Genomic DNA, 11,843 nt, shown 5'->3' with positions numbered 1-11,843 from the left:
AGGTTATTACCGACTCGGCCAGATCTGCAACAAGATCAAAAAAGGTTTCTTTCATGTTCAGCTAAGGAATATAAGGTGACCGAGGACGATTTCTAGTGGTGGCATGGATGCTTAATTCTCATTTCAAGAGGATATGGCTCAGGTTAAAAGTAGTTTTCACTTACAAGATGGGCACAGAGTTTATAAATAACAGATAATTCTAATTTGCTGTGGCTATGCTAGCCATAAAAAAAGGTAGAAGTAAATAGGTATGACCCAACTGGTGGGAGGGGAATTGTCTGTTAAAAAAAATAAATCGTTAAGTCTCATTGTTTTATTTTCTTAAGCAGAACAAAACAGGATACAGATCTTTAAGCACATTGCCACACACGAGCACAGTTCAAAGTTTTGTTAACTTTTTTGCCCGTGACAAGAATTTGGGGAGGGTTTCTAGATCGCATTTTCACTTTTACTCAAGTCAAAGCACTTGAGTTGGAGCAAATACACTTCCTCAAAAGCACAACTTGAAGTGCAGCAATCCCCTTCTCTCCTGACAAAACCCTTACTTCTCGATTTTGCACAAGGTAAGTATTTTATACGGCAAGCGTTCACCTCCTTGTGCAATATAACCCCTCACTCAGCAACTAAAGACTCAGGAGGTGCAGAGAAACAGCCTGCTGTGCTAGCTCTGCTGTCCTCAGGACATCATCTCCATCCTTGGTCTGTCCCAACTCTTCTCTGACTTAAGATCTTTCCAGCACAAACAAACAGATCACCTTCAAACTTTTCAGAAAGAAAACAATTTCTAGGTACTGCAGCAACTCATCAGAAGTATTTAAACACATAATTTTTATATCAGAATACATTCTTCAGTAAAACATAGATGACTGGCAGCTGGATGCAGTCCAGCTTTAATGCACATGTACAACGTGCTCCATAATCTAGGTTTAATTTGACTTCCTACAAAATAAACTCTGATAATAGACTGAAAAAGCAATGGATTTACCATAATTCCATTTAAATTACTCTGTCTGTTTTAGGTGAGGCTTATTTTTTACCCCCTCTTCTAACTTATCTAGGCTGTTCAGTAACCTGATCAATAAAAAGCAGCAATACATACTTGAGGGAGCTCATCAGAAACAATCGTCACTTTACAGAACAAGGTCACGCTTGAAGTGAGAGTTGCATACAGAGATGCAGCAGAGCTGTACAGGCAAATTCGGCAATACAGGAAAATCTTAGTGCTATTTTTGCAAACATGAATTTCCTGTGAGCTGTTTTGTGCCCCCAGACCACCAGTATGGATGTCGAGAGACAGGCTTCCCGTCCTTCTGGATGTCAGCTATCAGTCTGGGGAACACAAACACACTCGCTCCTTCCCCCACGACTTACTGGAACATTATGAAACGCTGCATAAATCTGTTCCCTGTAAGGCAAAGCTGAACTAACATCTAACCCAGAAATTTCATCCTCAGTTAGAGTTTTATCCATCAGTATGAACCCTTACCCGCATGGCAAGCCATTCCCCCTTAGCGTAAGGAAGTACCACAGCCAACTATGCAGTTAAGTGTTGTTTCCACACACTCACATCCCAATCTGAATTGTTCCTATCCCAAGCAGTTTAACACAGCAGGAATTTTTTTTTAACACAGCAAGAATTAATACAATGCCAGGAAAGATACAGGGAAACAAAGGCGCATGCAATGCCATTAGTTTTCCCCCATCTTCAAAGACAACAATATTTCTTCCTTTAAGTTGCTTTGCTGTCAAATAGCAACTGTACCACATCATGTAAATGGTCCACCAAACTCAATATTCAATTTTTGGCTGTGTCCAACAGCTGATATTTCTTAAGTAAAATGCATGAACAACTGGGGACACGTACATAAAACACTGCCTAAGTTCTCACCTAACACCAAGCAGGACTCTGGTGTATTTTCACGAAAATGCGTGCATTTTTCCATGACTATATACCAGTAGTTGCTTCTCACCGTTTTCTTGGGGCAAGGAGTTCTGCAGATTAATTCCATGTATAGCACAGCCTTCATGCATTTTCCTCATTTTCTGATTATGCACATTCTTTCCTAAGGTAAAAAAAGTGAAGTGTGCACCCCTACATGTTCCTGCTATCACATGGTATTTTGAAAAGTCAAAGTGTTCCTGGTTGCTGCTACCAGTCAGCTTTTCCAGTTCTTATTTATACACACATACAAGAACGCCTATATAATCATGTCAGCATTTCCTCTTTAGGCATCTTGACTGTCTGCACGCTGTTCTGGAAGACAGGAGGAGAATGGATTAATTCTGCAAAAACTGTAAGACACTATACCCTAGATAAACAGGACCCTTGTATTTTCAACTTTTGCTAAACCTTCTTTTAACTGGGATTTTTGCCTACCATTTTACATATATCATGTATTTTAGTGAATTGGACAAGTGATATACATGCTTCTTCACATCACAAAGAGGTGATTTAGTTATAAATGGTTAATGCAAGTTTTTCATGGGTTAATGTACATATTGCCCAACTAGCGCACTGCCTATTTATAATTTTTGCTAAAGAAATCGATTTATGCACAAGTTTTACCATGTCACTATTCAGGCATTTCCCACGTAGTCAGCTACGTGAAGATTAGCATTTTCCACTTTTATCAAGAGAGCAAAAGATCTGCAACATTCCATGTAGTGAGCGCTGAGTAGTTGTGACTTATTTTCAGCTTTTAGCCAGCTTTAAGGAGAGTTCTCGAGTCACACAGACAGCAGACAGATGAAAGCCAGCTTCACCTGTGCTCTCTGCAGACCAAATCTTGGATGATCACTAAGGCTGTGCCAAGTGGGAGCTTATCCCGCGCTCACTGGTGCTGCCTCCACATTGGGCAACACTGTCACGAGACTTCTGGCTCACCGAGAGCAGGCAGAGAGAGCTTGTGTGGGCTTGCACAAATGCTGTATTCTAGTTTTCAGTAACTGAGCAAAGAACAGGTGAAAACAGAATCTGCTAATATACTTAGTTTAAATAAACTTTCTGAGCTTGGCAGAAGCTCTGGGCACTTTACCTATTATTTAACATAGCATCTAGGCATTTTATAAACTTTCATGTTAGAACAGAATAAAAAGTTTGGCTCAATAGATACATTTTAATTCCCAGGACTGCAGCAGTAGTGTTTTACAATTAGTAAGCCCTTCCAGTCCTTCTATTTTTTTAAACTTAGAAGTTGCATGCGTTTGTTACCATTCATCTACTTCACACTTAACTCTTCAAAATGAGTGAACTAACACCACCTGGTCCTTGAGACTACCTAATAATTGTTTTCCAGTACCATTTTTCAACAGCTACATCTTTGACAGCTTTCTTCCAGTCTTCTTCATTTCTTCTTCAAAAGGATTAAAAGGTTCTTCAGCTTTGTAAGAAGCGAAAAAAACCAACTTTAGTCTGAAGATAAACCATGGAAAGTTTTGACGCACCACGCTGTTCATTTCAACCCAACCGCTGCCTAAAGTCCATCATTCATCTGAAATCAGCAATTTATTACCTACTTACTGCATAAGTAGGATTTTTTTTATTGTTCTTTTTCACTAAATTCTGAGTGCAGTTTTTATTCTCTTAACAATCTTTAAATTCATTATGGAAGAATTTTCTCTTTGGGAGTATTATTATTAGTAGCCATGACAAGGTAAGCATCATTTACCTACAGCTATAAGAGATGACCCTGTTTTAGTTACAAGGAAAGTACTCCAGAATTTTTTCTCCTCACAACCCTTTTCAGGGCTCTCAGTTGCCCCAGAAAGAAAATGGGAATTGGAATGGCAGAAGAATCTTACAAAAGTATTCCTTTGTAAGTAAAGTATACTTGGGCTTCATCCAGTTCCTCATCAAAGCAGAAATCATCAAGCTCTGATGTTTCAAGGCTACAAAACCCCTCAAGTCTAAGATACCAGTACGCCTTTTCTCAGTTTCCAGAACTCCTTAGAAAACAATCAGAGTTTAAGTTTCACAACTTCATGAGCAAAAATGTTGCCCGTGGGGATATCCAAAAGTAAACTGGTTTAAATCCAGGAATAAATACCTTAAATGTAATAGACCTTTAAAAAATATTTATAAAGACACCAAATTATTGAAATACCTACTACAAAGCACTAATTATAAAGATATTACAATAGCTGAAAAGGAAAAACCCAGCCTGGTTTAACACACTTGTCAGCTTCAGTTAGCTACACTCACTGCTTCACAGTTTTTTACACTGTGCCAGTCTTTGGAATCTCTGTTCTGCAAGACAAGAGGGAAAGCACCTACAAACCACAGTGACAAAATACACAGAAGTCAGCCCTCCTTTCACTTTTAAGCATATTCTTTTAATACAACAGCTCAAAGGTGTTTAGCTACGCAGATTTAATAAATGCTTTGGTTTACAAATATTATGGCTCATTCATAGGCCACTGCCAGACTAATACACAACTGATTTCTGAGCTTGTATCAGTTACAGTTATGTCTGCAGTACATATGAAAACTCCTTTGTCTGACTTGTCAAAAATAATAATTTCAAGTCTTTGTAATAGGTCTTGTTCGTGAAACATGAAATGACAGCACAAGCAAATTGATAGGTTGTTTTTTTTTTTTTTAAAAAAAGGCTATAAAGGAACCTAGAGTAATTAGAGTCTGTTTGGAGGTTTTCCAGAAAATTAATTCCTATAAACATTCCAATTGTTGCCTAGGACTTATCTATTCACTTCAATCAAAATGAGTTCACACCCTCTTTCAAGCCCTAACCACCAAGTAATAACATTATGAGCAATCTTTGCAGCACACAGTAAATCCTGTGTTGATAAAGAAACTTCAGCCTTGACCTTTGCAACAGAGAGAACAGACTACTACGGAAGGCAAACAAAAAAGTCGACAAGTCATGCTAATGATACTATTCATTTACCGCAAATCCCTGGAGGTTCACACATCCTAGAAAGGGGAGATTTTGATTTAAAGAGGTCATTTGGGGAAATCTGTGACAAAACTCAAGCCCCTGCAGCAAATAATTTTGTGAAAGCTACTAAAGAAAAGGTTGACCATTTGCACACAGTGTAATTTTCATTTTAATACAAGAAACCACGACTGAACCGAACCTGTCCCACAATAGCCCAAGGTCAGTAACAAAGCCTACCCAGCCTGAAGGTCGTCTGATAGATTTTAAAATTGATCTTTTGTATGCGATCAGATTACTGAAACCTGCACGGCACTATCAAAGATTGCTCAATAAAGTAACTGCTGCATTTCTCTGTCTCAGGAAAGGTCATTTCTTGGTTAAGGAATAACTAAGAGGAGCATGCCAAATTTTTGAAGTCGTATGAAAAGAGACTTCTTTTTTGAGAGCAAGTGTTTTACACGCATTTATTAATCTTCAAGTCTCTAGAGAAATGTGTAAATAATATATTCAGCTTGTAGACGCAGGAGAAAGTGAGGTCAATCAGTTATCATCTAGATTTTCAAAACATTCCTTAATTTTTAATGTAAAATTTGAAGCAGCTAGAGACACTGTTTTTCTGAAGACCTGAAAATGTTTCAGTGGCAATTACATCAACACAATTCGCTATCTCCGAAAGTAAGGTCCCACACATCTCAAGTTGGGTATCTGTCAAAATATGAAATACAGAAAGAGAGCGGACATTTCTGACTTTTTCTTTACACATTTCTTTACACATTCATTCCCAGGTCCCACGGGAAATCAGGAGAGGTGGGTGTATCACTTAGGAAGTACCTCCAAAACCTGCTTCTCCACTTCAAGGCAGAGACAACTGAAAACAATGTCAGGTATTTCCCATTTTAACTGATCTGACTGGCAAAGATTTTTTGCAGATGGACAGACACATTACGTAGACCTCTGGCGTGTGAGGACCACCTTGGGGAAACAGGAGAAATACGCATAACCGTGGCACAGGTTAATTCACTCATTAAATTATTTATTTACATCTACCCATCTCCCAGGCTTGGTTTCTACCAGAAAGGATGGAAGTGGGAAAACATGCATCATTCCAAAAGTCACTGGTTGTTTTTCCAAACGTCACTCCCTGCCACAGCATGGCTGAGTCATGACAAGTGGGGATATGAGACACAGATCTGTCTCTAAAATTCTTTTCCCAATTCCTAAATTGACCCTGGCATCTCAGTGAGAAAAGCTGCAAAGCTCTTAAGAGTTTCAAACTTAACCTGCTTTGCAAGCATTTGAAGAGTGTATGTACAATATTATTTACTTTTCTCTGAGTAAAAGCACTCTATGTTTGCCAGAATTCCTTCAGCTCACTTTAGACACTAGACAAGTCTGAAATCAAAATGAATTAATTTTATAGCACAAGGCAAAGATGGTGAGGGAGGATTTGGAAACAGAAGCAGAACCTGAGCATAAATTAACCCCCAAACTTAGAAAAACTGTAACTAAAACTAACCTTTCCCTTGAGCTGGTATTTAAGATTCCTCTGATGGAGCTGCAGAAGCCGAAACAATTTAGCAGCAGTGTCTCTCAAGGGTGTTACATTCTAGATAGGACCCTGTCCCAAACCCTCACTACTCCAACTATGTTTTTGAGATACGCTGCCTCACTCTTTGCAGGCAAATCTTTAGTGCAGTTAATGTGCCTCCACTTTTCCCTCTTCTATTAAATCACCCCATATAAATTTACTGTGCTTCCTGCTTAGATTAGCAATGGGTATTTGTGAAAATGCAAATGAAGTATTCTTTGGTCTGGCACGCTGGTTTCTCACACTAGGCTCACCATCTTGTCTGGGACCTCAATGCAATTGCCAACTGATTCCTCCCTTGCCAGGAGGCATGATTTACATTACGTATTCTCTCATGGCTGCAGTATGAATGTTTTTTTAAACATACATCAGTGTGTATAAACTATGCAGCATTGGATTTGTTGCCATGTTTTAGAGAAACTATGAATAACATTCTTAATACAGCTCTGGCTAACCAGGTTTCCGAGAATCTCAATTTCCTGCCATTTTTAGCAGTTTTAAAGGCTCAAATCAACATAGGTATTTGGCAGCTAAACAATACATGTGTTTCTGGAGGAGGCGGATATTGATACAAACAAAATCACACCACCACACACAGGCTGTTTGATTTTAAATACCTTCTTAAAGCTCCAGTCTCACTGTCTATAGTAAGTCTTTCAGCTGATGGGAATAGAGTACATATTAAACCTGATGATTTCTTTGCTTTTCCATTTACTGCCGCTTGGGTTTGAGAAGTTTAAATTATCAGAGATCAGGTAAAGAATAGTTCTACTGACCACTGACATACAGTGCAGCTTTACATCAAAACGCTATGATATATTGCAGTTAAATAAAGCTCTTCTATGTGGCTAACTAATTTTTTTCTCATTTATGTCACCATTAATACCACTTCCTTCCCCCTTCTCCCCCCCGCCCCCGAAAACAGGTCATGATTGACTGTAGATGTCCAGTAACAGGTTTTGCCTTTTCCCGTTACTTTGCTTCACGCATACCTTTTTTTCATTTCCTCCCCTTGCAAACAAGCAATAAATTAACTAGTCACAATCTCAACCCTATCAATTATTTGAAATCAATAATATCAATTATTTTCAGTTTCACATTAGTTTAACAAATTGATGGCAGTTCTGACATAAATTGGTCCCTACCCTTAACCAACTTTCGAAGTACTTTTGATGCACGTAATGCCGCACTGTCAAGACGCTCCTAGAGCTACACCTCTCCAGCTTGTTCCCATTCCCCTTCTTACACAATGAATACAAGCCCATTATGACAAAATAATTGTGAAAATTAATTTCATTCCAAAACGACGAACTATGCCCTGCTGAAACTATTTTGCGGATTTAAATTTCTCCTGTTCCATAATAGCATATGAGATGAAACAAAATAGATCACAGACCCATTAATTGCTAACCCATTGTGTAGAGCAGGAAGCAAATGCAGTAAGCACTAAGTTTTCAAAGCATCTTCCCAACATGTTAAAATCAGCTTTATTTTATAAATCATGGCAATTATATTGCAGAAAGAAAATATATTATTTTTTTTAAATGAAAGCCCTCTATCAAGGCCTACATTTCCTAGTTGTTGGCCTCATATTTAGTATATGAAACATGACCTTCCTAATTCAAAAAATCTTACCTGGCATCTCCTTTTGAAAGGTTGGTGTTTACCGGATGAAGAATAACCTTGTTTGCATCCACATCCACCACACATTTTGTATGCAGATCAAGCTCTATAAAGAAATGAGAAAGTGTCAAGTGTTGCTCCTAAAGCAGTAGGATTATATACACCATTACTTCCTCCTGACACCAAATTTATTCATGCAGCCTGACAGCCACCCATCAGCTAGAGAATAGAAACAGGACTATTGCCAAATTCCACTTCTAGAGATATTCTGACGGGATGGATCCTGTCCAGCTTTAAAGCATGCACTCTTTTCAAAACAAGAAAGAGCACTTGGGTTTTACGGAAGGACAATCAGCACATACAAGGCAGTATGAAATTTCTTCTGGGGAAAAACCCATTAGGCACAGTACCACTTTGACAGCTCTTCTTATTGCTCTCTCAATGCCTCACACGCTCGGAGGGAAAGCTGCCCCTACCATCTGCGGCACATTTTCCCCGGCCAGTGCTGTGACACTGCAGCATGCCATGCCAGCTGTCAGTCCTGGGGCACCTGCTCGGAGAAATTCAAGTCCCATCAAAAATAATTTAGGTGCGAGTGTGTAGAAAAGGGCTTATCCTTTCCCACAGGCTTCCCCCCCGGTCAGCTGGAAAACCCAACACTTCCAAATGACGCTAAGAAATGGGATATATGCTATGAGTAATAGGAATATTTGGAATGTATGAGAATTCTCAGCCGTAGAGGCGGGGAAAACAAAATAAAAGCTTCAGATAACACTGACAACCATCCAAGGTATCCACCCAATGACAAATGGAGTTAGAGACAAAAAAAAAAAAAAAAAAAAAAGGCACACAGTCGCTTGCAAATCAAAGCCACTGCCTACAGACACAGGGGCCTGGACATAATCGAGTCCAGTCCTATGTTCCTACACTCTGATGCTGAACCTGGAAAGTGCACCCAAATGCCAATGTCTGTAAATATGACACACTAATCACACCCAGCGACGCCCTCTCACACTGGGATGATGAGGGGCTACACCGAATAACCTCCAACCTCAGCTGAATCACCGAAATATGCTCATGTCTAATCATGTTAATTATAATCCTCATCCTCCTTCATCTCTGCTCTTTCCTTCTTTGTCACCTGCACTTGCTCTTTCACCTTACACCACCTTATAAACTCAGACTGAAAATCTCTCAGGCAAAGACCGCAGGTCTTAAATATTGCACAGCACCTTGCAGACTTTTTGCCACTGCTAAACAACGTAATAAGAGGAAGTTTCTTTCATTGACATTTTTTGAAATAAGTTATAGCCTTTTGCTACTCAAAACACAACAAAGAAAGCCAAAGCTCGAGATTACTGGTCATAGCAGGCAGGTAGAAATCCTTCTGCACAAAACTACTCCTCTGTTATTAAATTGTGCTTTTGTAGAAGGCAGAGACAGAGAAGTTTTAGAAGCTAGTGTTTATTTTAATTTCTCTCCACACCCTGAAAGCCAATTTACCTATCATTAATATGCAATACATGCTTGCTTAGATGAAATTATATTCCTCATACATCCCATATCCGACAAGCCACTTTATCTTGGTCTGGCTGGTTAGTGATTAACATTCTGTATTGCAGTGACCTGCTTTTCCCCACCTACCGAAGAAGGTTTTTACATGCTACCTCCCTTATGCAAAGCATAAGGTATGCACACTCTGTATATAAGCGGTACGGTCTCTATCACGTTTTTTAATCCATCTCTTGAGAGAGAATGCTGATGGCAGGTTTTGCATCCGTGACTGCCCAGTGAACTCAAGATCTTGCTAGTATTCATTACACCTCTTTGTGAAATACCTTTAAGAAAGCACACAGGCAGAATACAAGAGTTCCTTAAAGTCATATGACCTCACAGGGCAAGAAGAAAGATTCAAAGCCAATTTGTCATGTACGACACACCTTGTCTGATTACCGTCATCGCAAAGGTAACGTTAAAATCCCTCACTTAGGCATCCTGCAGAAAGGGGACAGCACGGTTTCGGCAGACGTGGTGAGCCAACCTAACAGCTATTGCCAAACAGGGAGGTCTCAGTCCTTCCTTCTGGCTACCTGTGCCTGTTGCTCACCTTCCACCACTGGTGTGCTCATCAGACTCCTCTGTAAGTCATTTTAAGCTACTTCAATGGCAGAAAACTACCCAACATGAAAAATGGATGTATTCAGATACTACAGAAAGTTACATCAGCCCAGTGAAAGCTCTGAAGAACATCAAAGGCTGTGCAAACAAGTGGGTAGACCTGTACAGTGGGGAGAGAGGAGGCAGAAGAGACCTTCTCCTGGTAGAGAGCTACCTCAGCTCATGGTGTCCCATGAAATAAACCCCTAAGAAACAGTTATATTCAGCCTCTAAGCTGGGTTATGTATCCAGAGAGCCTTAAGGCTACTTGTCCCAGTTACCTTGGCAAAAGGCTCACATGGCAACTCTCCTTCCTAGTGGAAGACATAGTTTAAATTCTGTTTTAATAACACATCATACACTTTCTACACATTCTGGCTCCATTCAAAAGCATGTTCTTTGACTGGTTTCTGATTTCTTTATTGCTTCTGGTAGGTTGAGAGATGAATCTTATATTAGCCACTACTGAAAATCCTATCATAATTTCCACTTCATTAAGTTTTTAATATTACTAAAGCAGGTTAGCCTTATAGACAAATTATCTGCCTGCTCTTTTGGATATGATCACACATGGAGACTCCACCCTTACTTTTACTGGTTTCAGTGTCTCCTAGGTAAGCAGTGTACTTGCTACCCCTGAACAACAAGCAAAATTAGGATGCATCAACATAAGATAAGCATGCACATACAAAAAACCTGATTAGTTCATCTTGTAGTAAGGACTCATTTGTTGAGGCTTGGTATAATTATTTCTTTCAACTACACCGTTTTTTTTTAAGCAGCACAGTATTCAGGAGAAGTTAAAAGATGACAGAAGTGGCTCACTGTCAAACTTTAGAGATTTATCACAAATCCAGTAGCTCAGCAAGACTTTAAATCTCACCTGTTATTATTGCTAACCTGCTTCTGCCTTCAGTCATTACCAAGCAAACACAATCAACTACTCATTTGCTTCATCAAATCAAGAAACTAATCAGCTAATTGCTTTTTGAAAAAATTAAAACTCAAACTCTCATCATCTCAAGAAACATTTATCGCAGGGAATAAAAGCCTCTTTCATAGCTTTGGAGTAAGAGAGCTGTGACGTCCATAATAAAAGGGTAACACATATCTTAGTCATTTTTCCCCATTTACATTTCATAGCTGTAGAAGTGTTAAGCAAAGCTGGGCTGAACGCAAGAGTAATTGTTAAGTCATGTGCGTCCAAGCTACTCACAGAGAGTCTCTGCAATGACTTATTTCACTTGTGAAACAGGAAGGCGGGGTTTGAAGGAGGCCATTCTCCTTCCCATTTCCCTTGATTTTTCAACTCCTCACAGAAGTTTTCTAAGACAATAAAAACTGGGATTCAAGCAATGCAGATCTTAGCTGAAACCACACTCGTGTAAATCCTAAATGACTATACCTTAGATATAAGTCTCCTGGGTGTTGTAAAAAGAATTCACACCACCCATAGTGCTTTGGGCTTTTTCACTAACTTAAGAAATTTGGTGTGTTTCAAACGGGGTGGAAAAGTCAGTAAGCAAAAGAGAGCAGGAGAAGCAAAAACCAGGAGCAGTGTACCACGGCATGCCATAGTG

General features: G+C 39.4%; 1 protein-coding gene across 1 annotated transcript in view; it reads right to left on the bottom strand.

The window, feature by feature from the left end:
* KIF13B (kinesin family member 13B) overlaps positions 1-11,843 on the bottom strand; it is a 163,048-nt gene that overhangs the window by 120,337 nt on the left and 30,868 nt on the right. Inside the window, exon 5 of the mRNA XM_009895457.1 lies at positions 8,119-8,212. Within this exon, the coding sequence (XP_009893759.1) occupies positions 8,119-8,212 (94 nt within the window). The remainder of the gene's footprint in view (positions 1-8,118; positions 8,213-11,843) is intronic.

This window comes from Charadrius vociferus, unplaced genomic scaffold, assembly GCF_000708025.1.
Source record: "Charadrius vociferus isolate BGI_N301 unplaced genomic scaffold, ASM70802v2 scaffold41, whole genome shotgun sequence".
Taxonomy (NCBI): Eukaryota; Metazoa; Chordata; class Aves; order Charadriiformes; family Charadriidae; genus Charadrius; species Charadrius vociferus.
The sequence above is the reverse complement of the archived record's forward strand: the minus strand, read 5'-3'. Positions and strand labels throughout refer to the sequence as shown.